This window comes from Armigeres subalbatus, chromosome 3 (assembly GCF_024139115.2).
Source record: "Armigeres subalbatus isolate Guangzhou_Male chromosome 3, GZ_Asu_2, whole genome shotgun sequence".
NCBI lineage: Eukaryota > Metazoa > Arthropoda > Insecta > Diptera > Culicidae > Armigeres > Armigeres subalbatus.
The window spans coordinates 340,981,489-341,007,889 of record NC_085141.1 but is presented as its reverse complement, the minus strand read 5'-3'; the positions used below and the strand labels follow the sequence as shown (position 1 = coordinate 341,007,889).

General features: G+C 38.5%; 2 protein-coding genes across 2 annotated transcripts in view; one reads left to right on the top strand and one right to left on the bottom strand.

Annotated features, from left to right (window-relative positions):
- LOC134225846 (protein groucho-like) overlaps nt 1-26,401 on the top strand; it is a 134,192-nt gene that overhangs the window by 85,622 nt on the left and 22,169 nt on the right. The window lies entirely within an intron of this gene.
- LOC134221380 (uncharacterized) lies at nt 174-22,947 on the bottom strand. The gene is given in 7 exon segments (XM_062700572.1): nt 174-402; nt 5,353-5,462; nt 8,793-8,869; nt 8,872-9,039; nt 9,799-9,859; nt 9,917-11,091; nt 22,407-22,947. Coding segments are annotated over 7 exon segments (2,169 nt in total). The 5' UTR covers nt 22,756-22,947.

Below are 26,401 nucleotides of genomic sequence, written 5' to 3'. Positions count from 1 at the left end.
TGTGCTTTGGCTCCATCGTCCATCCTCCTTCGATATCGCAACACACAGCAGCAGTAGTCTACACAATGGCTTCATCTGTCTGGTCCTGGTCGTTGTCGGTCGTCGGTGGCGGACGGACGGTCTCCCATAAAGGACCGACGACGACGACCGGCGAAGTTGATGATATCAGAAAGTTACACTATGAAGAGCGCACTACTCCACTGGATAGATGTGAGTAGTTGGAAGCAAGCGGAACCATATCGGCTCAGATGGGGTTCTTCACTGCAAATAGTGGCTGGATCCGTTCCGCACCTGATGTGACTTTTGAACTCTTCATTGAGTTTGCTCTCGTTCGATTGCCCTTTAGTTGCGTGGGGGTGGGCAAGGCGAGATATTTGAATTGCTTTTTTCGGGGGAATCGATCTGCAAAGATTGCATTTATAGTTAAGTGTCGTTTGAATTGCTAAGAATAATATCATAGTGATAAGTTAACTAAATTACTTATTTTGTTGTTTATAATTCGAACAAATGTACATCAACAATTCACAATTTGTGTTAGGGGTATACACACCTTGCTTGCGATTAGAGATTTTAAATCGCTAATCTACTGTTTTTACTGAGTTTTATGCTCGATCCTATCTGAGATGTACCAACTGCGACTAACCGTAGACTCGTACGACTAATATCCAAATTATTAGATTTAAATCAGTGCAATTAAATGTAAGATAAGCTGCTGGGTGTAAAGCAGAAAAGAATAAAAAATTATAATACAAATTATTAATAATTTCCAACCGACTTTTTTCTAGTTTTGTTTCCATTGTAAATGTTATATCTATATTTCGTAATTCAATTTTTACTACGGAGTGATTTTTCAGAATTTTGAAGCAACAGTTGTCTTAGTTGGGTGAAAACCTGTAATATAGGACGATTTCTTTTCTAACTTCAACCAAATCATGCCAATAGCAATGGAAACGAAACTGGAAGACAAAATTGGATGGATGGATCGGTAATTGATCAAATGTGAACAGATTTAACAAATTGGATTGTGACGATTTTACCGAAAATCAAATTGAGCACACCTGCGTTATTCGAAAGTGGAAACGGAGCCTGTTTTGTGTCCGGAATAATATATACGAATTATTAAATTTAAAGCAGTGCAACTAAATCTAAAATTAAGTGCTGGGTGTACTTTCGGCAATATACACCTGCTTTACGCGGGTAGAAATCCGTTTCTCAAAAGAAAATGATTCATGATTTCGTGAATCCAACGTGTTTTCACGTTAGGAAAATACACCATCAATATAATTCTTGATTTATTTTTGCTTAACGCATCCAATGTTTTACGATTTGGTTGTTGGAATTGAAAAAAACTTTTAAAAAATTCAACACAGGGCTCGAACTCGAGTCCACTGGGTGAGAGTCCGGCGTGCTACTTCTCAGCCGTATATGCTTCTTGTGTTCGAAGTATAAATGGTTATGCATTTTGTCGACTGATACAGTACCATAAATGAAATTCCTGGAATTTTTTTCCTGGAATCATGAATAATAATCATATTTTCATGAACTTACAAATTCCTGATTTTATGAACTGACAAATTAATGATTTCATGACTTTATATTCATGATTATGGGTAGGAATTTGTTTGCCCTTCGAACAATCCAAGTGCTAGCCAGACCACCACAACCTCGGCACAATTTGCGTCAATGCCAAAGCTCTTTATTGACGCGTGCCATAATGGATGGCCGACAATTGTTCCACGGATCTGGGGAGTGGTACCGAGCACGTACTTTCTTGTCCGGCCAGGAATCCAAACCGTTCCTTCTACACTTCCACTTATCAGCAAGGTATAATACTGACGATGCCATAAAGAATGCAGAATTATGCATTCATATCAATCATGACCTGCGTTGACTAAATGACATTGGCCTAGTGATAGTTTTTAAGTTAATTGTAATACTTAAGGACAGCACAATCGAGAAGGGTCTCACTTATTCTAATGCACGAGGCAATTAAAACACGAGTTTCTGGGTAACGACCGCTACCACCCGTCTATTGCAAGCCATGACGACCTTACGGTCTCTTTCGCTTACTCACGCAGAAGAAGATGAGCCGAGACCCCGCTGTTCACCCACGGCATGTTGCTTGCCGGGCGAACTTAGTGTCCACAAAGTCACAGTAGTCTCTACTGTTGTTGTTAAACACGCCACCAAAGCTACAGTTTTGACATGATCCATTGAGCTGCTGTGTTTAGCGTTTTCTAAATGTTCATGTCCCGTCCCGACTCATCCTCTTTATGAGACTGTCTGGGATCGTATCATTACTGCTAGCAAATAGCATGGCATTTCGCTCAATTTCAAAACGTGGGCATGAGACCACAACATTTCCGAGTATTTTTTTAGTCGTTTAGTTTGTAATACATTACTAGTAGTTGGCATAAATAAGTGGGTGGGGGGCTCAGGGGTGGGCTTAGCCCTCCCTAGGGAAAACTTAGCCCCCCCTAGGATTTGAAAAGTTAGTTAGCAGTGATATTAATTTTCAACAGCATAATGAAACTAACTGAAAAAAATTGAAATCAAAATAGTTATCTTCCATAATTATCCTATCATAATAAAATTAGTGTATGACAAATGAGCTTGTTTCTCATTTCTGAGAAAGATTCCTGTGTGGTAGTGAAATTGTACTTGATGTTACCGTGCGGGACCGAAATCCATACAGCACCGAAATCCGTCCACCTCATGAGATATCAATAAATTAAAGGGGGTTGAAAGTAATTAATGTAGAAATAATTTATCATGTCCTGTTCAGATACTTGGCAGTAAGCTTTAAGGGCATAGAAATGGAAATAAGGCTTTGAAATTAAAACAACAAAAATCAAAAACAAATCGCCACCCACCAAACGCGGAGTTTTTGCCGCCATTTTGTTTTCGGGTAGAGCATTATTGCACCAAAAGTAACTGTGTTTCATTGCTAATTGCGAATCATTACATAAGTTAAGCGGAATACAAATCAAAGGGAACGCTTCTCAAGGTGCGTATTGAACTATTTATAGTGGTAGTTTAGTCAACCAGACTGCTGAATTTAAGTAATTAGGTAAAAAATAACTGTACGGATTTTGATCCTTCGATTCAAAATCCGTCCACGGTGGACGGATTTCGAGTCAGCAGTAGTTGATTTTATTCATTATTTTATCATGTTTTTCGTAGTTTTTAATGAGTAAATGTTAAACACTTCAAAAGAAGAAGCCTTCATGCTCCTATATCAATGACAAATGTTTTATTTAAATTTGATTCCTATTTTCTAATGACTTTTTCATATATTAAGGTGCTTAAGTGTACGGATTTCGAATCCTCACGGTAATTATGAAAATGATATTATATTGCCAATATCAAATTGATTTGAAAGCATCAAAGTAAGCTTAATATGAACAACAACGGAGAACCGCCAAAATATCAATAACAGCAATCGTGGTACTTTGCCAGCAATCAAAGCCATGTAGTAAAACATCACGAACGGGCAGCATGATAATCAACCATCACTAGCTTGCCTAGCAGCATGATAATCTTCACAATTCCCATCAGCATTCGAGAAGGATTCTCATCAGAATCCGAGAAGAATTCCTATCCGAATCCGAGAAGAATTCTCATTGGAATCTTTGAAGAATTCCTTTCAGAATTATCGAATTATTCCAACCGGAATCCAGAAGAATTCACACTGGATTCCTTTTGGTGTCGTTGAGGGATACACTTCAGATTATGTGAGAGATAGCTTCCTTAATCCATGGAGGATTTGCTTCAGATTCTCGCGTTGATTTTAATCGGAACTCCTCCGGTGTCGCTCGAAGATTTGTTTCAGAATCATTCGGAGATTTGCTTCGGAATTCCTTGACGATTTGCTTTAGAATACTTCGACGTTTTGCTTCGGAATCCCTTGAATATTTAATTCGGAGTCTCTCGACGTTTTGCCTCGGAATTTCTCAATGATATGCTTCGGAATCATTCGACGATTTGCTTCGAAATTTTTCGATGGTTTGCTTCAGAATCCCTGAACAATTTACTTCAACATCCCTGGAGGATTCCCTCTGGAATCGCTGGAGGGTTCTTTACGGAATCTCTGGAGGATTAATTCGGAGTCCCTCGACGATTTGCTTTGGAATCCCTCGACAGATTGCTTCGGAATCCTTCGACGATTTGCTTCTACATCCCTGGAGGATATTCGACGAAGCGTCTGCAACATTTCCGTTGGAACTCTTGGATCATTCCCGTCGGAGTTCCTGGAATATTATCATCGGAACTCCTGGAGGATTCCATTCGGAATCTCTAGAAGATTCTCATTAAAATCTATGAAACATTTCCGTCGGATTCTCTGGAAAATTCCCGTCCAAATTCCTGAAACATCCTGAAACGTACAATCCCGTTCAAATTCCTGGAATATTCCCGTCAGAATCTCTGGAACATTCCCGTCGGAATCCCTGAAGGATTCCCGTCGACATTCCGGGAGGATTTTCAATCCCTGGAGGTTCCCTTCGGTATGCTTGGAGGATTCCCGTCAAAATCTCTCGGGAATATGGATAAGTGCGATTGATCCGCAATTGCCTTAGGTGTTTGGACCGGGTTTATCACATTGCCACTAGGTGGTAAAATGTTCGATAATTTTTGAAAAGAAGCTCAAAATAGAGAAAATAGATGAAGGGGCTATAGCCTCCCCCTAGGCATCGGGGCTAGTTACGCCAATGATTTCTACGTTATATGCATTTCCTCAGGGGGTATCATGCGTCATACTGAGTATGTCTTCGAAGCTCGTTTACTACGCTCATTCTCGTAGTTCAGATTACTGTTCTGTCGTCACCTGTTGTAGCACGCCACAGCCTGGTTCTGGCTTTTAGCCAAATTCTAAAAAAAAAGTTTGGCATCGTGTCATTCCGCCACTACACGGTTCACCCTTAAGTTGTGTTTTCATTGACGTGGACGCATCACACGCTTGTATTAGGACGTGGACGCATCACACGCTGTCGTCTAATGGCCTGACAGGTCTGCTCACCGGTGAGGTGTTTGTTACCGTAGTTGTTGGTTTTGTGGTCTTCGACATCATATCTCCGGCAGTACGATTAGGTCCCTGGCAAGTATATGAGTTATGACCATAACCGAAGAGCTCATCTGTGCAGCATCCCAATTCAGGACGGAAACCATCTCGCCTTTCCACGTCCTATGAATGGAGTTGACGTATTCTTTACAGACAACAGAGCTTTTGCTCGCCTCTCATGACGTTCAGGACATCTGCGTAGCTCTTTCCGTTAGCTATGACGATAATAGCCTCGCCTCTGTACCGTAGCTTGGTGCAACCTTTAGATCACACATCCTAATTTCTACGTGTACCTTCTTCCTTTGCCACAGCTACCTTCGTGGCCTGTTTTGCGGATCTCTTCGTTTTCCTTTCCGTTTTTGGTTGTCTTCAGCGTATCGAGTTCGAGACCCTTGCTGAAGGCCTGGAAGTTTCCCATAAGATGTTGACAAAGACATTTCAGATAGACAGATACACAGAAATCATTTTGGTTCATTTTCATTTATACACAATTAAAAAAAAACATCAAGAAAGAAACGCGGTAAGGAAAGCTGAATCGCACTGTTAGGAGAATAGCATTGATTTTAGGTTAATTATTTTATAGAAAAAGAAAGATAGAAAAATGGCAGAAATTTGCTTCGATATAACGTAACAAAAATTATATGAAGGTATGACTGTAATCCCGATGCTAAAAGTGCTAATCAGTAGATTAATAAAGATGTAAGACTTGTTAACGATGAAGCTAAATTTTATCCAAATTCGAATCAGAAACAATCGATGATTCAAAATACGTATTTTGCAGCGATGTAAAACGCTGAAACGCCGTCAGACTCCATTCACTCTGGTGTAAAGACGCGCAGAGATACCACTCGGGAATTTTCCTTCTCTATGTTCGTGATTTTTTCTCCTGGATTGAGTTCAATGCGTGTTTTCTCTTGTTTTGGATAGCAGAACGATCGCGCGATCTGCCGAAATATTGTGTTCTGCATTGCGCGGTCGGTAATAAAGTTAATCAGTTCAGTGCGTGTTCTCTCTTGTGATCCTATGCAACTAACACAATACCACATCCCGTGACAATCGTGGAGATGCAGAGGTGTTCTCGGTCTCTAGTAGCAACGAGAGTCGAACTAACAATCCTTCCTTTCCTATATGATCGTAAGGACGTGGCCGGTGCCGTTATTGACTTTAAATACGTGAGCTTCTGAAACGTGTACATTGAGAATGGATAGCAAATCCCATGCTCCATTCACATGGTTCTCTGTGCAATTTTACAAGTTCCAGTCAATCACGGAGTAGCATGTCCGTGAATTTTCCTCCCGGATTTTTTGGAAACTCCCTTTGGAAATTCAGCAACTTTTTTCTTGGGAATTAGGAAAATTTTCTTTCAAAAATGTGGGAAAAATCTTGCTCCTAGGTTAGAAAAAGTTCTTGAAAATTCGAAAAATATCCCCATAAAGATTCGGGCAATTTCCCTTTTGAAATTCGGGGAAATGCCTTTTGAAGAAATATGAGATTTTTTTTTTCAATAATTTCGGAGTAATTTCCTTCTAGAATTCGAATAAATTCTCTTCGGTGTTACCTTTTGGTAATCCGGAAAATTTCAGTTTAGAAAATTTTCTGCTAAAAATTTGGCGATTTCCCATTTAAGAAATTCAGAGAAATTCTTTACCTTGGGAGCTTGGGTAGTTTCCCATTCGAAATTCGGGGAAATTCGTTTCGGAAAACAGGGGAGAAAAAATGTGCAGGAACTTCGGGTAAATTCCCCTGGCGGAGGCAGCTATTGTTATTTGGTGCAAGAACAATAGACTATGAAAACAATAGTGTGATTGCATCGTGTGGTGCCCCACCTCTGTTTCCGCCAGTGGTAAATTCCCTTTGGAAATTCGAAGAGTTTTCCTTTGGGAATTCTTGGAATTTCCCTCTTGTAAATTCAGGGAAACTCTGTTTATAAATTGGAGAAATTCCAATTTCAAACAGGTGAATTTCCTTTTGGATACTAGAGGAACTTTTTTTTGAAAAGGGTGGAATTTTCTTTGGAAATTCTCTTCGGAAATTTGGAAAAAATTTCTATGGAAATTCGAGAGAGTTTCTTTTGGAAGTTCGGGAGAAAGTTTACCAGGATATTCGGAAAATTTTCCTTTAACATTTGGTAATTCGGAAGAACCCACATTGGAAATTTGAATTATTTCTTTTTAAAATTCTTTCCGGAAATTGGGGATTTTTTTTTCATTTCGTAACTTCGGAATTTTCGGGATTTTCTCTTCGGAAATTCGGGGAAATTTCCCTCTGGAAATTTTGTTTGGTATTGTGGGCAATACATCAAGATAAAGCTCTCAACAATACTTATTTATTAAGGATAAAATAAGGCCCATATTTTTGAGATTTTTTTTTGTATAGAGAACGAAGCAAGACCATGCCGAAGGTGGCGATTCCCGGTCCGGTCTAGGGAAGTTTAGGGTTGGAAATTTTCTCGACTTCCCTGGGCACAGGGCCGGCTTTAGCCGGAAGGGGGCCCGGGGCCGACGGTATGTGGGGGCCCCAATATGTACACACTTCGAAAACTTCATGTAATTTTATGTCTTCCATGACCGACACCTGCGAGCATCTCTGAAGACACATATTTATGTCTTAACTTAATTTTACATTACTCAGTCTTTAGCAATTTTGTAATTTTACACGTTCATATTTGTTTACATGTAAAATTACATTCAGACGTAAAATTCGGTAACACACTTAAACTTTCGTCAAATATACTGAATTCAATTGAAACCGATACTTCGTAGCGAGGTTGGATTTATCCCATAACCGGTCAAACCTTTTCTGTATTGGATTCGGAATTGGCCACAGTATAGCCCTTCGCAAATTAAAACAAAATAAAATTTAACGGGTAATCCAACTACCTACAATAGTTTATTCAGGTTTTCGACTGTCTATCATTGTATTGACTAAAATGAAATTGATACATATTTGTTGCCGTTATAATCAGCTGTTTTTGTCAGTCGAATTTGGATGAAGTACACAGACACGCAGTTTGTACGGAATTAATTATAAGACGATTCAATACTATTGATCAATTGAATTAATTATGTTAAACTTAACATATACATATTTAGACCATAAATCATAACGTCACTAATGTCTGAAAGTTTGTTTGTGTGTGCTTCGGATGACTATTGAAGTCAAAATACGTATTTGTAAAGCTACAATCACGTAAGGGAACATCAATAAATTACGTAACGTTTAAAGGGGTTGCCTGAAGTGTGACAATCCAAACAAATTTTTAAATGATTTATACAAAAGTGTAACAGGAGGGTCGAAAATGGCCAATTTTGCGTTACGTTATTAATGGATCTTCCCTAAAGGAGTAGAATTGAATAATACTAACTCGTCCAAATATAATAAAGCCATTGGTAAAGCAGATAACGTCGGTGTAGTGTCGAACATTGAAATAAATAGTTTACTAAAAGCATGGGATTTATTAGTAAATGTAAAGCTTACATGGTGAATCAAACTTATAAAGAAATGGAAATAATAAAAAATGGTAATAAAGTTGACAATCTCTCTTGATGTTTAGTTCGTTACTACATTTCGCGCGAGAAAAAGATACAAATCTTCAACGAGTTACTGATACCTTAACACTACAGTATATGCTATTCATAACAAATATAAAACTATTATTGTTCCAAAATAACCGTAACCGTTCGCATATCCATTTCAGTTACGGCGATGAATAATTTGCAATTGCATCAATTACTCGCTTCACCGTTCTTTGTTGTTGTCCTTTGCGAGTCGCGTTTGACTTCGATCCAGTGGCCGGCAAAATCTTGAAAAGTATTCCTGGACTAATTCCAAAAACTTTGAGATTTGCTTCATGTACATGAAGTTATGCACATAATGAATGCACAACAAATCAGCTACTGCAGCGACAACATTCTTTGTTCCTTCGCTCAGTCGCGTTTGATCCGCGAAAACGTAATGCATTCGCTCCCCATTTCCGCAATCTGCAAATTAAGATTAAAAAACAGAATTGAAAAAGGTTTTTGATTTTGTTGAATGCTGTTTAGGTTCACTTCACATCATACATTGATAAAATTTGGTGAAACTTAAACATGAATCAACTATGATAATCCGAACACAAACTGTCATTTAGCTAAACTACTAATAAAAGCAAATTAGATCTATCTTCGTTGAGTTGTTTATTAATATGAGGTCAGTATGCTATTTTGGCAATATAGATCATTGAAACATCTATATTAGTCTAAATTACTCTATATGTTCCATTTAATAATTGATATGCATTATACTGCTCCTATTCGCATAATCGTCCCATGTCTATTTCCTACAACTTGTGTAATATGCCATTGAAATTTTCAAATTTGTTTTACAAGGAGAAATACAAAAAAATCTAAAAAAAATGATAAAACCTGCAAAGTTTCTGAAAATTTGGCATAATATTCCTTATTTGTATACATTGCTATGGAACTAAATGGACTATAATTATATTTATTTTTTGCGCAAAAGTGTATCAAAATCTGGAATGTGACTGGTATGTGACTAAATTGCAAGATGGGAAAAAACAAGTGGGTTTGATTTTCAAATTTCTAGAACGAAGCCAATGTTATCAGTTTTTCTTAAGAATGAGGTAATTTTTTGATTATTTCTGGAAGAAAATCAAAATCGTCAAAAATCGACATATGACTCTTATATGAATCGCTTTCTAATTTCTAATTTTACTTCAAAACTTAGTCTTTCAGAATTACCTATGGCAACAATAACAGGACCGGAACAATCGAGAGTTATGTCGACCATCTTTGTTCCAACCTAAAAGAAGAATAAAAATGTTAAGCTATAATAATTTATTTAATATGTGTTTCTTACCTCTTTGAGAATGATGATGTCTTCAATGTTTTCTCCCAATAGTCTGCACAAATATTCAAAAATATTGTAGTCTGGAGCCGCTGTGTCCAGATGACTGATCTTACGATTTGTCTTCGAGAAATCAATTATTTTTGATCGCTTAGCCGTGTAGTACTTCTCCAATGAATCCGCCGATACTCCTGTCGCACACTCAAAATGGTAGTACAGCAGTATCCTCCGTCTGAGAACGGGGAGTTTTTCTAAGATGTCTTTCAAAGGAATGTTCTCATCGTACCGATATCGAACGTAAGATTGTGAGGCTTGTAGGAACTCATGTGTTAGTAGCGCTGGTTCATCACGTGTGAGCTTCGAAAAAACTTCTTTGCAGCATTCATTGGTCGTGTTTTCCCAATACTGTTTTTTGGTTCCTGCTCTCACATTCCGGTTTCGTCGTAGTTCTATGATATCTGATTTTGCCACATACTGTTCCTTGAATCGATTAAGGTACGAGTTCCGATTAATCATCTTATGTTTCAGCCACACATGTCCGGTTCCTGATCCATAGCCATCATCGTCCACAAAGCTTAAACACGGGAACGCATTGAGAATTTGCTTCGAAACAGTTCCTATGATGTCGGCTCGGATTTGGGTGTCAATCATCCGTAGTTGATCGACCACTGAATTCGTAAGCCCACTCAAATCAGCCTTTGTCAGTTGGATAAGTTTTGGGACACACTGACTTGGATTCTCGTCCCGAAATTTTTGCAAATTTTGCAGGCGATTCATGACATTATCACTTATCTTCTGCCAGTTTACTTCAAAGGTTTGAAACTTCAGTTCACATGAAGCGTGTTTCTTAGAACTCATTATGAGTGTAACATCTTGCAGAGGCCTTTTCTCCGGATTATTTGGATTGCAATTTTCATCGTAGCCAACAGTCTCGTCGACTTGTTCCTCAAGAACTAGAACTTCGTTTACCGATTGATTTGCATTATGTTGAGTGTCGATCCCTGGATTCAGTATGGCCTCTGATGTGAATGGTGTTTTACTGGAGCTTGGAATAATAGAGACACTTCCTGAAGGAGCGTTCATCTGCTGTAGGAATATCGTAGTACTGATGTCTTCATTTGTAATTGTGTTGTCGGTAGATCTCTGCGATTGCAGCTGAGTTATAGCGGCGGTGTCTATCATTGATTCTGTAAGAAAAAATATAAAGGGGAATAAAGAACTTCTAAACATCTTTTAGATCTAGAAGGTCGAAAACAGTATTTACTACGTCAAACAATTGGTAGGAGTTCTGCTAAAATACACCAAACGTCAATGGAAAATTGTCTATTTTCTTGAACAAGCTTTTATGTAGCAGATCCAATTGATCACAAATTGTGTCGGGTATCTCTCAATCCCTGAGAATATCAAACAACAAATGTATGAGTGAATTATATCCGTATGCATTTTACGATCAACATATCACAAGTCAGATAGAAGGGCACTTGATGCGGTTTCACAGAACCTCAGTCAGTCGATGGAAGATGCAATAGATGTGTTATCAGTGTGCGGCGTTATACAGCATGAGACGTTGACTTCAGCGATATGAAACAGTTTTTGCAACAACGAATTCTATCGAAAATCATTGTTCCATTACCCAAAATATATCCACAAATAATACCTTTACCATAATCCAGTTAACCTGTAAATGCCCAGGATAAACTTTTAATTTTGAAAACCATATATCTCTGAAGTTTGCAGAGGTTTTTACTCGGAATTTTCACTAAAATCAAGGGGAATAGTTTTTACTTTTAGGAACATGAAAACCCTCCTCTTCGCAGTCTCCCCTCTTTTTAGGGTTAAGAAAACTAGGTGGCTTAAAAGCGTAATTTTAGGCAGCGATATATGAAACTGATCAAATTTGGCTTTTTAATAGTCTGTTTAACAGCCCGTATGAACAGAGCTATTAAATATGATTCATTTGTACGAAATGTGTTCAAATAATGTAACAAAAACTTTCTTAAGGCCTCCAATACATCTGGCAGATTGTGGTGAAGTTGCTCTAAATAAATTAAAATTTCATATGCTGAAGTATGAACCTATAGTGATCCAACAAGTCCATATAAGTCCCTAGAGCTAATGCTTCACCATTCAAATAAATTCAACACAGATATTCTAGGTTCTCCAAATTGTCCGGGAGTTGAGCTCAATTGGTCTACCATGTCAACTACGCCTGATATCAAAAGATATCAAAAGATGTCAACCCAGCGTGTCCATATAAGTCCTTAGAGGTCATGCAAATTCTTCACCAGTCAAAAAAAGTTTAACGCGGATATTCTAGGTTTTCCAAATTATCTGGGAGTTGCAGTGGCGTTTCCCTAACCTCAATCTACCTGTGCACTGAACTTAAATTTAAGGAATTGGTGTGTGAAAATGCCTAGAATAACTAGATTTTGATTAGTATAAACGACTCTGATAATTTTCTTTTCCATTTGGACTGTCAAAATGTCAAAATTTTCACTTTTTGGGTCAGTGCACAGGTAAAAAGTGAGGTTACGCGACGCCACTGGGGAGTTGAGTTCAATTGGTCTACCAGGTCAAATACGCCTAGTATCAAACGGTTAGCAACCCATGTAAGTCCTAAGATCCCAAACGAATGCATAAGTTCTGAATACTTTATGGGTGTTTTGTAAAAAATTTGAAAATTCTCCTTGTAAGTTAGATCTTTAGCATATTGTGCTACCACTCACACGGGCTCCAGGGACACATAGACACGCTGAATTCCTATAAGTTTGGCATCAGGCCTAGTTGATCTGGTGGCTAAAATGATCTGAACTTCAGGACAACTTAAAGAACTTAGAAGATCTGCTTGGTCCTGATTAGAATTGCCAATCATTCCTAAGAGCTTCAGAGATTTGTATGGACATGATGGGTTGCTTTCGGATTGGTACCAAACGTACCCGAGCAGCACCAGTTAGACAAAAGTGGTTGCAGCAACTTGATTGGGACTGAATCTGGTCACATATAAGTTGCAGTGGCTCATGCGGAACATGTGTGCTGCTAGGGTAGTTGACGTGATAGACCAATTGACCTTAACTCCAAACAATTTGGAGGATCTATAACATATACTTCGGACTTTTTTTTTAGATAGTGAAGCATTCGCAAAGGCACTAGATGCGTACATAGGCATGCTAGATCTCTATGAGTTTAGCACCAGGCCTAGTTGATTTGGTGGACAAATTAGCTAAACTCCAGGACAAATTTAAAAACTTAGGACATCTACATTGTCCTAATATGAATTTCAAATCATTCCTAAGAGTTTTAATGACTTGCATCAACATGTTGGGTTGGTATCGATTTGGTATCAGGCGTAGATGACCTGGTACACTAATTGACGTCAAATCCAGCACAAATTTGGAGAACCTAGAACATCTGCTATGGACTTCATCAATAGTGAAGGGTAATGGGGACGTACATGAACATGGTGGTTTACTATAAGTACGATTAAGCATTAAAAACCAAAGATACATTCGACAAAGTCCTATTGTAATTGAGAACACCAATTTCAGGATATTTTAGATGGCCTTGAATTTACAAAAACAATTCCACTATCTGTTCATCTAACTTTCAAGGACCTGTACAGATCCTGCAAAGTAGTTTGGAGCATTTCATGCACATAAAATTATCATGTATTAAGAGCAATTGCAGCACGGACTTCCTTGTATTTTGGAAAACTTTAAATATTGATTGGTACAAAACTTGCAAAAATCTCAAATAACTGAATCACATAGAACAGCACTAGTCATGAAAGCTGATTTAAGGACCATTAAATCGCCAAATATGACCAGTTTTATATATCACTGTTTAAAATAACGATTTTCTGCCAGCTAGTTTCCTTCAGCATGAAAAGGGGGAGGATATTAAACGGAAGGTTCCCGTGTACATAAAACTACAACTATTCCTCATGACTTTAGTGAATCTAAGCAAAAATCTCTGAAAACCTCCCATAATTTTTCATAATTAAACGTTCGACCTGGGCATTTACGGATTAAGCACTCACATGGGCTCTAAGGATTTATATGGATACGCTGGGTTGCTATCGGTTTGATACCAGTCGTAGCTGACCTGGTAGACCAATTGAACTCAAGTTCCGAACAATTTGGAGAACCTAGAACATCTGCGTTGCACTTATTTTACTGGTGAAGCATTCGCATGACATCTAGGGGCTTATATGGACACGCTGGGTTGCTATCGGTTTGATACCAGTCGTAGTTGACATGGTAGATCAATTGAACTCAACTCCCGGACAATTTGGAGAGCCTAGAACATCTGCGTTATACTTATTTGAATGATGAAGCATTTGCATGGGCTTTAAGAACTTATATAGACACGCTGGGTCGCTGTCGGATGATATCAGGCGTAGTTGAGATAGTAGAGCAATTTAACTCAACTCCGGAATAATTTGGAGAACCTAGAACATCTGAGTTGGACTTAATGGTGAAGCATTCGCATAGGCTCTAGGGACTTATATGGACTTGTTGGATCAGTATAGGTTCATGCTTCAGGCACATAAAATTTTAATTTATTTGGAGCAATTTCACCACAATTTGCCAGATGCATTGGAGGCCTTTCTTAGGTTTTATTATATTATTTGCACAAATCTGACCCTATACAATCGGCAACAACCTAGGCGACGAATAAAGGATCACGATTGGAAGCTGCAAGTCGCTAGGTTTCGCAGGTTGTGACAAGATAATCTACGATGAATTACATTATAAGGAAGGAAGGGAGGAAATGTACAGATCGGTGATCGGACCGGACAGTCTGCATATCGTATCGACTGACAACGGCCAACTTTGCAACCTTTCGCGAAATGGTAGATCTAAGCACTTTCTTCTTTAGCAAAAATATCCACAAGGTCACATGGAGATCGCCAAACCAAGGAACGGAAAACTAAATCGACCACGTTTAACCATCTGTCATCTTGAACGTCCAGTGCGAATATTGAATCCGACCACTATCTCATTACAGTATGCCTGTGCTCAAAACTCTCGACGGTGTACAACACGCGTCGAACATCGCGGCCTAACATTGGGCGGCTAGAAGACGGTAGACTTGCTCAAGAATACGCGCAGCAGTTGGAAGTGGCACTCCCAACGAAAGAGCAGATCCGCTTTTTTTGAAGAAATTACGTCGAATGTAAGCAGTCAGTGCAGGAGAAGAATGCATCATAGGCGAGATTGGTGCAACACCGTACGAGAGCGAACAAAGCACTGTACAAACTAGAAATACTACAATAAGAGATCGGCGAAGACGCTATCTTGTTTCCAATCGAACCGTCAAAAGCGGTTCCAATTCGACTTGTTTACTTTTTGCATCCATAAGAAGCAAGCAAAAAGTTCAAGTGATGCCGGTATTATTTTCACGATTTCATGCATTTTCATACGTTACCATTTCGACAGTTTTTCACTCCGCCGGTCTCTGGTTATAGGGTGGCTAATACAAACGGGTGCGGAATAGACAAAAGCGCCAGCATGAAGATCGCGACCGTGAAGAGACGGAGCAGCTGTACCGCGCTAATAGCACATGGAAGTTGTATGAGAAGTTGAGCCTCGAAGTTGAGGAGAGGGCCTCGTGCTGCAGGGAAATGTGAAACGGCATTAAATCTTCTTACGGACGAGCGTGAGGTGATCTAAAGTTGGCGGCAGAACTGCCTTAGCAACTACCGCGCAATCACATTGCTGATCGCCGCCTACAAGGTATTCTCCCAAATTGTATGGCGTCGTCTAACACCAATCGCAAGAAAGCTCGTGGGGTAGTACCAGGCGGGATTCATGGGAGAACGCTCTACCACAGACCAGGTGTTGCAGTAGGTCAGATATTGCAGAAAGACCGCAAATCCAACGTGCCCACACATCATCTATTCATCGACTTCAAAGCCGCATATGGTACAATCGATCGGGACTAGCTATGGCAGCTAGTGTACGAAAAGGAATTTCCGGATAAACTGATACGGTTGGTCAAGGTAACGATGGATCGAATGTGCGTAGTTCGAGTTTCAGGGGCATTCTAGAGTCCCTTCGAAACGCGCAGAGGGTTACGGCAAGGTGATTGTCTTCCGTGCCTATTTTTCAACATCGCTATTTGGTTTCGCCGACATTTTTTTTATCTTTGTTTGATATTATGGCAGGTAACTTTAAGAAGATGGGAAGGGAAACTGAACTGAAAAGGGAAGCTAAACGTATTGACTAGTCATAAACACGTCCAACGTACTTTGGCCTCTGCAAAACGCCTCGATCGAATAGAGTTCGCCTCCGTACCAAACTGAGTATCTACAAAACACTCTTCAGCCCGGTAGTCCCCTACGAACACGAGACCTGGGCAATGCTCGTAAAGGATCAACTTGAGGTTTTCAAGAGGAAAATGTTGTGTACTATCTATGGCGGTGTGCAGATGGAAATAGTACTTGAAGGAGGCGAATGAACCATAAGTTGCAACAGCTGTTGGGAGAACCATGTATCATTCACATCGCGAAAATCGGAAGACCGTCGTTAACCAAGCATCTAGCCAGAATGTCAGACAATAACCCAGTGAAAATGGTTCTTGACAACGATTCGGGCACAAGAAGGGGTGAGGTACGCAGCGAGGAAGGTGGTTCGATCAGGTGGAAGACGATTTGCTGGGGTGACGAAATCGAGGGGGTTGAAGAATTTGTATTCTTGGGCTCGCTGGCTATCGCCGAAAACGATACCAGCGGATCAATTCGGAGAAGCATTGAAAATCGTACATACTATGAACTCCGCAAGTTGTGGGCTAGGATAAGGATAAAACTTTTCGTAAAGCGAAAAGTTCTCCACTGGTTCACTGGGTGTAGCGTAAATTTCCTGTCCTTTGTCTCATGCTAGATGTAAAGTGTTCTGTTTGTGCGCCCTCAGGTCGAAGACGGTGATTCTATCTTTTTTTAAAGACCCTCCGAATAGAGTTTTCCGTCGTACCAAACTGACTATCCACTAAACGCACGTTACATTGATAGTCCTCTATGGATATGAGACCTGGAAAATGCACGTAGAGATCCAACGCGAACTTGGGGTTTTTGGAAAGACAGTGTTGCGTACCACCTGTGGCGTAGAAGGCGGACGGTACGTGGAGCAGACGAATGAACCACGAATTGCATCATCTGTTGAACCTTCATCGTTCACATCACAAAAATCAGAATACTACGAGAGGTCAAGCACTTAGCCAGAACGTCGGATTTGTAAAGCATCCGTAAACTGCATAGTTGGCGACGTACAGCCATACACCGAGTGGTATGGATAAATCTTTAATTAATATAAATAAGGCCCTTAGAAATATTTAATAAAAATTATGTCCTATTTGCCTTCGAAAGAATTTCACGCTTAGCTGCGTCAGTCGTCTAGCCGCATTTGCGTACTGTGGAGTGTGGGTTTGATTCCCGTCCTAGTAAAGAGAAAATATTTCGTAAAACGAAAAATTCTCTTCTGATCCACTGGCTGATGTGTAAATGTCCTGTCCGTTATCTAATACTCGGTGTTAAGTATTCAGTCAGTACTACCAATGACCATCTGTTTTTGGCGTACATAAAATAATATGTTATTATATTATATAGTAATTCTTCTAAATGCGATAAGGTGTTGAAGGTATGGTTTGATCTAATAATATGTATGAAGTTATTTGATTTCTTTTATGTTTTATCAAATACGTCATTCTTTCATTTGAAGAATTTTGAGAACAGTTGTGATCCACATCTATCATTTTAATTGATCTCATAATTTTGTGATCAGTTTGCGTACCGCGAAAAGCGAGATGATTTATTGTAAATCAGCTCTCTGGCTTGGAAATGGGCCCTTGACATAGCGTATCTTAATATGATATCAGTCAAAATTATATGTGTGAACTTTCACATTAAATTGGTTTATATTAAATGAGTATATAGCTTGTAGCCTGCATGTCTATATAACAATAGGTGTGATGTTGTAGTTCCAGTAGAAAACCTAAGTAAGCACTAATAATGACTATCGATGTTCTCCAGTTTCTGGATGTCGTATGGCTATGGCAGAGATACGCACTACTCGCTATGCAGTTGCGACATTCGGAAATAGAAAACCTCACTTTTGGAACTGGAATTGCAATAAAACGTTAGTGTTTTAGACGTATAAATGCGTATAAATCAATGAAATCAACATTTTAAAGCATTTCTGGGCAAGACACAAAACCCGGACAAAGATATTTTCCGAGACGCACATTTCATTTTTACAAAATATTGTGTCATACGGTTTGGTGACATAGGCATGGTTCCCCGAACCGGTCTTTAAAATATGTTAACGTGATTAAGATTGTTTTATGAAAACAAATTTTGGTATTTAGCGTCTTAGTATTTCTACCGTATGGTACTCGAGTAATGAAACAATTTGAGTTATATGAGTCTGGTCAGAATTGAATTTATGAGAATTGTGGAAACATTAAAAAAATTAAAAACAATAAAAAAAATGCTCGCTGGTCGGCTGCGTCAATATACAAATGCACATTCATTGAGCAAATGATCATTCATTCGATTACTGACTACTTTTGCCCTGTCATATACGGAGTGCGTTATAATCAAGAGTTACTGTTAGATCTATGAACTAATAGCATTATTACTGCACTTGAGCTTCTCAAATCGAACAAATCGGCAACTGTTGGTATTCATTCATGGACCGATTCCGAGTACCTATCACGGCGAAATTTTCAGAGTACGTAAGGCGCATTCATAAATACCAGACAACTGTTATATCCCACAAACAACTTTCACTTAACACTTTTAGTTTACCGTTATTCGTTCCTGTATTGCAATATTAAAAATTCACAGCCAATCTGTTAATGTTCTTACCGTTCTTACAGAAGCAAAAAAAAATAGTATGTTTTGCATTATCAAATGACACGATTCAATTCACAGTCACAGGTGTAGTAAAGTGTAGAAGCCTGGCTGTCAAAAGTTTTGAATGAAAGGCCTATGCATCATGACGTCATATGACATCATATGAGGGCATTTTTTATCCGTTTTCTAATGGCGAGTGAAGTGTCATGAGGGCAATTTATTGTTTTTTATTTGCAATTTTTGGCTCGTGCTTCTCGCTTGGGTCGTGCAATCAGCATTATGTATCACTATTTGAAATTTGTATACTATTGCTGATATTATCCAAAACAATAAATGACGTCAGTAAATAAAACGTTATAAATTATTGCATCATGACACCATATAAGGGTGATGTTTATTCGTGTTTAAATATGAGTAAATTCTCATAAGGGCAATGTTTACATTTTTTTATATTAAATTTGAAATTTTCAAAGGCAGAGTTTATGACATTTTTTATTATACGACCGACCGACCGATTGGTTGCACCGACTTTTTCTGGGAACTTGACGAAATAGTTTTGTCCATAAACCACAATTTGATATATCCATAGCCCTGTCCAATAAGAGCATATTCAGATTTCGACTTGAGTATGTTACTATGTACTTACGACACCCCGATGGTATTCATATCATGGCACAAGGTAACAAGAAAATAATTTAAAGACTATATTTAATAAAGACAATAATTGGTATGGCACTCTTCTCAACATTATTGTACCAGAGTCTATTATATATAGAGTTACGCAAAGAGTGAAGCCAAATCTACCTATTGAACTGTCAAACCGTCTACCTATCGAGCAAAGTAAACAAATGCTTGTTGGTAAGGCGGAAGTATTGTTATCGCCTAATGATTATTATGGCGAATTAAAACGCATGAATTGAAATGTATTAGATTTGTTTTAGAAACAGCTTTAAAAAACTTCAATACACCCCCCAATAAAGTGGCAACAAGAAACTCACGTGTTTGCACTCTGTGGGTGATTTGGTTATCGAATTAAAAAGCTTTAGCAGTGAACACTCCCGTGAAGTCACTTTAAGGGTTGAACAAAAATGAAAGTTGCAAACAGAATAACAAGAAGATCGTTCAGAATAAGTGTAAGAAGATCCTCTTTGCGCAACTCTATATAATAGACTCTGTATTGTACCATGGTACAATTACTACCAGTGTGTCATTAGTATAAAGTGAGAAAGAAGTATATGGCTTCTTATGGAATATCTGCATCGCCATACACGGATATTACGCACACAAAATAAAGATTTCCAAAACAAGTATCTATTTAGTTGAGTGGAGATAAATCCTTTGTAGTCAAAAAAACTGTCAAATGTGTCTCCGAAAGAGCACGACGTCACTATTTCAATGTCATGTGCTCCTAGTACATGATCAAAAAAACGTACTCAACCATGTGTTTTCTCGTCTGTAGATTCCACTGTCCATAATAAAGAGTACTTTGGGGTCGTTTAAAAATAACGTCCACAGTTTAAGCGGGGAGGGGGTAAAGATTTTATGACAGTGCGTACACTCGGTATACAAGCGTGACAGAGGAGGGAGGAGGGAGTCTAAAAATCTCAAATGGTAGTGGACGTCATATTTGAATCACCCCTTTGATGAAAAAGTTTATACATCTATTTACCCTATTCTTCACTAGGAATAGTGACCATGACGTTTCGTGTCAAGTAACTTTTTAAGTAATAAATAAAACTCGTAGTCTGCTCATGCTCATGCTCAGTAATAAATAAAACTCGTAGTCTGATAAACTATAAGTTTTTGATCAAACTCATATTATTTTATGCTTCTATCTCGTTTTCAAATCAGAAGCATAAATTAAAAAAAAACAGCTGTTGTGGACTAATATCAGGCCAAGTGCAATTGACTTTTTTGCCAAAAAATGTATTTGCCCAATTGATTGTAACATTTATAACTGTTATTAATTAACGACTGGAAAAATTGTTGCATTAAGGATCTGGCTTTCTCAACCCAGAGACTGAGAAAACCAGATCCTTATTGTAACATTTGTTTAAGGTCAACTCTCGTTACCCCATTCTTAAACAAATATCACACCAATTCTTCTGGCCGGTTCACACGTGCAGCACTTTTCATTTTTTGTTTTGGATTTTTAAAATAGTTAGAGGTTCTATCGCCCAAATCGCAAATCAGTCTCGATTTATTTTGTGATGGAATTCAATGAGATAGTACCAACTGTCCTTTGGGCAGATGCTAACTCCCAAAGCTACAACTAATTTTAACTTTTAATCTGATTTGTGCAACGTGGAGTAAGATCAACTAACAGCGATAGGGTTTGTTAAAATATTACATAACGAAATATTCTTTTTTTGTTACGTATTGTTGCCCCAAATATATGAAGCAGGGTTTTTTTAAACTTTTATTATCGTGTTTTATTATAATTCTAGATAAAGTTCAACACCGATGGAGCAAAGTTCTCAAAAAGTTAGCCGTTGTACTCACCAATATCTTGTGCAACTGCTACTGTCTGCTACTGACAGAATAGCTAAATTTTATAAAAATCTAAAAAATATAATAAACTACATATTATGTAGTCGGAAGCGTTAGGCCATTCACCTTGACGAAACCGCACTGCTGCCATCTGGTGGAGACGGACGTGTGCATGAAATTACTATATTTCACCATAATGAAGATATTAAGTATATTTTAAAATGCTTTTAAAATGTTATTACCAATGATACCTATACTAAAAAAACTTAAATACGTTGGGTTAGAATTTTGGAAAAAAACGTTTTAGGCTTTTAATAGCTAATGATTAGTATACTAATCAACACATGTTTTTTCAATCGAAAAAAAATCGCTTTCGTATTGCTAATCCCAATATAAATCTAATTTTTAACTCAAAAATCAAACCATTTTCGGCTAAAATGTGTTTTAACATTTCAATAAGCATTATAAAATTGACGTCCTATGTACCTCGCCCGTTAAAAAAAAAGCATCACCCAGTCCCCATTTTCATTTCGCGCTGCCGTCAGAGTCAATGAATTATTGGCAGTGGCTGATTCTCTACCTACCGCTTCCACATCCAGGCGCTAGGGGGCGTATATGCGCAAATAGCCAGCATGAGTTAACCGCCAGAAACTTGTACGGCGAAAGACATCTAACGCGGGTTTTCTCAAAATTAGGAACTTTTCATGAAAAACTATTTGGTACCGGTTATGAAGGATGGTGTCCTCTACTACGCCTACCAAATATTTTTTCGATTAAAGTGCTTAATTTTGAGAAAACGAACCTTAGATGCCTTTCGTCATACTGATTTCAGAAAGTTAACTCCTCGTGTGCCGCTGTAAGCACGCTCAAAGCAGGCGATTCATTGTGCCATAATCATCGGTGTAACAAGCGACCTAAACATTTTTAACGAACCCGATAGATCTGTCAACATTATTCTACAGAAATGTAAATACTAGTACGTTTCTAACAAGTGGGCAAGTAAAATAATTTTGAGAATGTAAAATTAACTGTAAAATCTTTGGCAAACCCTAGGTAAGTACATAAAACATTTGCCAAAAACGTGCGCATTCAAATTTGTTGCAGGAACAATACTTTACATGGGTTTTATATAGAGAACAAATGAGAATGATGTGTATTTACCTGTAGGTTGAGCTGCGTTTTCTACGAGAGGATGAATTTTCACAACAGGAGTCCACAGCTCATGCGCTTCAAGCAACATGAAAAGTTTATCTTTGTAAACATTGAGAACCAAGTCAGATGTAATACGACATCCATCTACCTCAGTTACAATGCTGGCGATGTTTTTTTCCAAGACGATTGATCCTGAAATTGAAATAGATCGAGGTAAGATTATGTTTTTGCGCATATTTATTTTCAAGCAGTTACCTTGTTGGATTAGACTGGAAATGGTCCCATATGTAGGTATTGCAATGCGGTGCAAACGACTAAAGTCGCAAATGTTGAACACTGTGATTGCGTTTGCGTTCATCTTTAGTTTAGTTGATAAGGGGAATTGCGTGCTTATTGAAAATATATTCTTTGTGATTTTCGTGATATGAAACCAACGGTGACCGATCAATGAAATCCGTTATATTTCTGACCTCGGTACAGATCGATCCTCCTTCCAGTATGAACAATCCTTGTTCGTGTATGTTCTCGACAGCCTGTTTTTCACCGAAGATAATGATTTCGGCACCTTTCGCATAAACCAGTAATTGAATTCGTATCACAAAGAACCGCTCCCCGAATTCGTCGTGATTCAAAAACAAGTAGTCGCCCTTTTTGTAGCTATATCCACAATAAGAAGCTTGCTCGGCATAAATATTTTGTTCGTTCAGTAACCCAAAATCACCCAAAACTATTTTGTACGAGTTTGGCAAATACTGAAAAGATTCTACAAACTTTTCTACAAGGAAATCACGCTCAAATCTGGTATTCTTAGTATTTAGCCAGCCCTGATAATACTGATGATGTTCACTGCAGAATTTGACAATATTCTTGAAATTCAATGTGCTTCGTAAAGCTCTTTTGAAAAAGCAATGTTTCCGTTCACAAAAAAGAGTGCAGTATGTCATCAGAGGTCCCAGCCATAGCATAAGATGCGGGTAATGAAGAGTGAAATGGTGTTTGGGCTTCAAAGGGACATCAAACTCTCGAGTCCTTATCTCTAGATATTCTTTGATGAGTGATGCAAGTAATTGAATTTGATTTTCGCAAACCACTGGTGACGTTATAATATCAGTAAGCTTGTTAAATATCTTGGCTGTGCATATGCACAGCATATGTTTCGAAATGGACAAATTGATATGAAATTTGCGAAAAAGAATCCACGTGTCTTGGAGGGACTCAGACCCTCAACCTCCTACTCTCTAGATAGGCGTGATAACCCCTACACAACAAGACCACTTAAAGGTCACGTTTGCGGAAAAGCCATCAGAATCCAGTACCAACCTCCACCGCGGTTAGCTCTCTTTTTTGCAAATTGAATATCTTTCGGATGCTTGATTTGTCCAATCTCCACATGTGCTTTACTATTGTATACCCACAGCCAAGCGAGTGCACATTGTTTATTAAACGAGAGGATCGCACTCCATGCCCCCCAGTAACTGTCTGGGCGGGACGGTATAGAATGCGAATTCAATCGCACTCTGCTGTGCCAAAGGCTTGCTTGGCTAAAGCATTTGATGAGTTAAGGCAATCAAACTCATCAAATGCTCAAATAACAACTGCCATTTCGAAATATGCATATGCACAGCCAAGATATTTAACAAAAAAATGGTTTTCGTACGGCCGAGTTGCCGAATAATATGCAATTAATTGTAATCAGTAAGCTGTTTAATCAGCATCAACATTGTAATCAGTGGATTACAGTAATCTATTACTCGGTTAATAAATATCAGGGGCAAAATTTGTATCAAGTGCCATATTTCACTAGCTTTGGCTTTAATGTTTTTGGACTTCCTATTGAAATCAAAAACAATTTTTGTTTTCAAATTAAGTTGTTTGAAAATACAATTAATTCTCGCCTGTAAGAAGTTAACTGAAATGACTTTCTCCTTAACCAGTCTACGAAAAATCAAAAACATGTCTCCATTAGCCCATCCTTCGAACAAATCATGAGCAACACAAGGTGCTGCGCCATAGTGAAACATTTGAAAGTAGCTGAGTTCATTATAAATACAACTCGCTTTTACCCCTCGATAAGGTTTTTCTGATGGAGTGTCTTTTATGATTGCGACATCATGGGCGTTGGATTGGGGGTTTCTTTGGCTAGCAGTAGTGAAGCAGTTTTCCTGGAATGCTTGGTGCTCAATATAGCAAAATCTACAAAAGTAAGAGCTTCTAGAGAAGTTCTCTGTTAGACCTGCAATATGGTGTGCTCCCAAGTTGTCGTTCATGGTTATAAAAACCGAACCAAAGATCCTTTCTTCAAATCCCCCACCGGTAACTTTTATGCCAGTCTCTTCCAGTGTTTTCAAATCTTCTACAAGTCTTCTCAATACCTTATCTGCACCAAAATAGGCAAAATCTTTCGATTTACATAGCAGAACAAGCTGTATGTTTTCTGATAGGCAACGCAAATGTGGATCAAGGTTCCCTATAACCATATATACGCATTCTAATTTGTGGCGCCCGGCGGCGTTTCCTATGGCATTCACCACTACTTCTGCAGCATCCTGGTAAATGAATAAGTTTATCGTTTTTTTACCGAAAAAAGGACTGTTTTTATACTTGAGCCCATCAACATAATCAGTCATGTGCCCGGGCACAGACAGTTTATCACGAAAGACTGCATTGTAGATTTTACTATCATTCAACATTGAAGAAAGTGAATCTAGAATAGGAACATAATAATAAAAACAATTATTGTGATCACTGTCTCTCTGTAGTTCCACTAGCGAAGGTGAAACGTATGAAAAATTTTCCTGGAAAAATTTCTTTCGCATGTGAGTTGAACGGAACTTTCCACCAGGCCCAAACAGATTATCGAACAAATTGTCAAAGCACATCCACTGCACGAGCTTTTGTTTCGCTTCATTAGACAGGTTGATTTCTTCAGACACTTTGTCGCACTTTAATCGTAGGTGTTGCTTTGCAACGGCTGTCGCTTCTTCCATTGCTTCTACGATTTCCTGAATAACAACTTCCGTGACGTGGTTTTTCGAAACCAATTTGAGAAACAAAGCTCCGAACACTTTTTCTATGCTTTTCCGAACCACAAACAACTCTTCCATCATATTTCCTTCACTCTCCTTCCCCCTCATTGACTCTTGGATGGATGCTTCTGGAACCTGACCATCGTCAATAGGTTCCGCACATCTATTTTCCGCCGCCTTAGGCGATTGCGGCTTGGGCGTTTCCTTCGTAATGGACATTCGTCGGTGGTAATACATGTTGTGGATCTTCAAACTATTCGTTGTCGTAAACGGTTTACCGGTACGACATTTCAACGGACAAAATACCGGATGTCCTTTCGATATATGTAGCATAACATGTTTGGTCAATGCTTTGAAATCATTGCATTCAAAACTGCAAGATAAGTCCGGACATTCCATTTTGAAATCCTTTTTGCGACCAACATGGCGCTGGCGGAGGTGCCTCTGGTAGGACACGAAGGACTTGAAAATCACGGTACAATCGTCAATAGGACACTCAAAACGGTTATTATTTTTATGCAACCGGACATGTTTTACAAACAAGTCGATATTTTCTATTTCAACATCACAAATTTTGCACTTTAACGCCATTGTTTCACTATTTTACCTTGCCACAAAATTTTGAACCACTCGCGACGATTACGTTGACATTTTCACATGCAGCAGATCAAGTTTGGTTCATGTAATTTTCCGTCACCATACACTGAAATAAACTGCGTGAAAACTGAAATGTGTGTGCATAAGGTGAATTTGTTAGTCGAGATTCAAAATTAGGACATAATAGATGTAAAATTAAAACTTGATATATTTTCATTTTGTGTGCGTCAATTTGAACGTAAAAATAAGTCATTTTTTAAAATACGTCTCATAATATTAAATCATTTTTCCAAATACGTCTCATTTAAAATTAATTTTTTTTTGGTGTGTACAAAAAAGATTGGTTTTGGTACATAAGATTTGTGGAGGCCCGGGGCCACG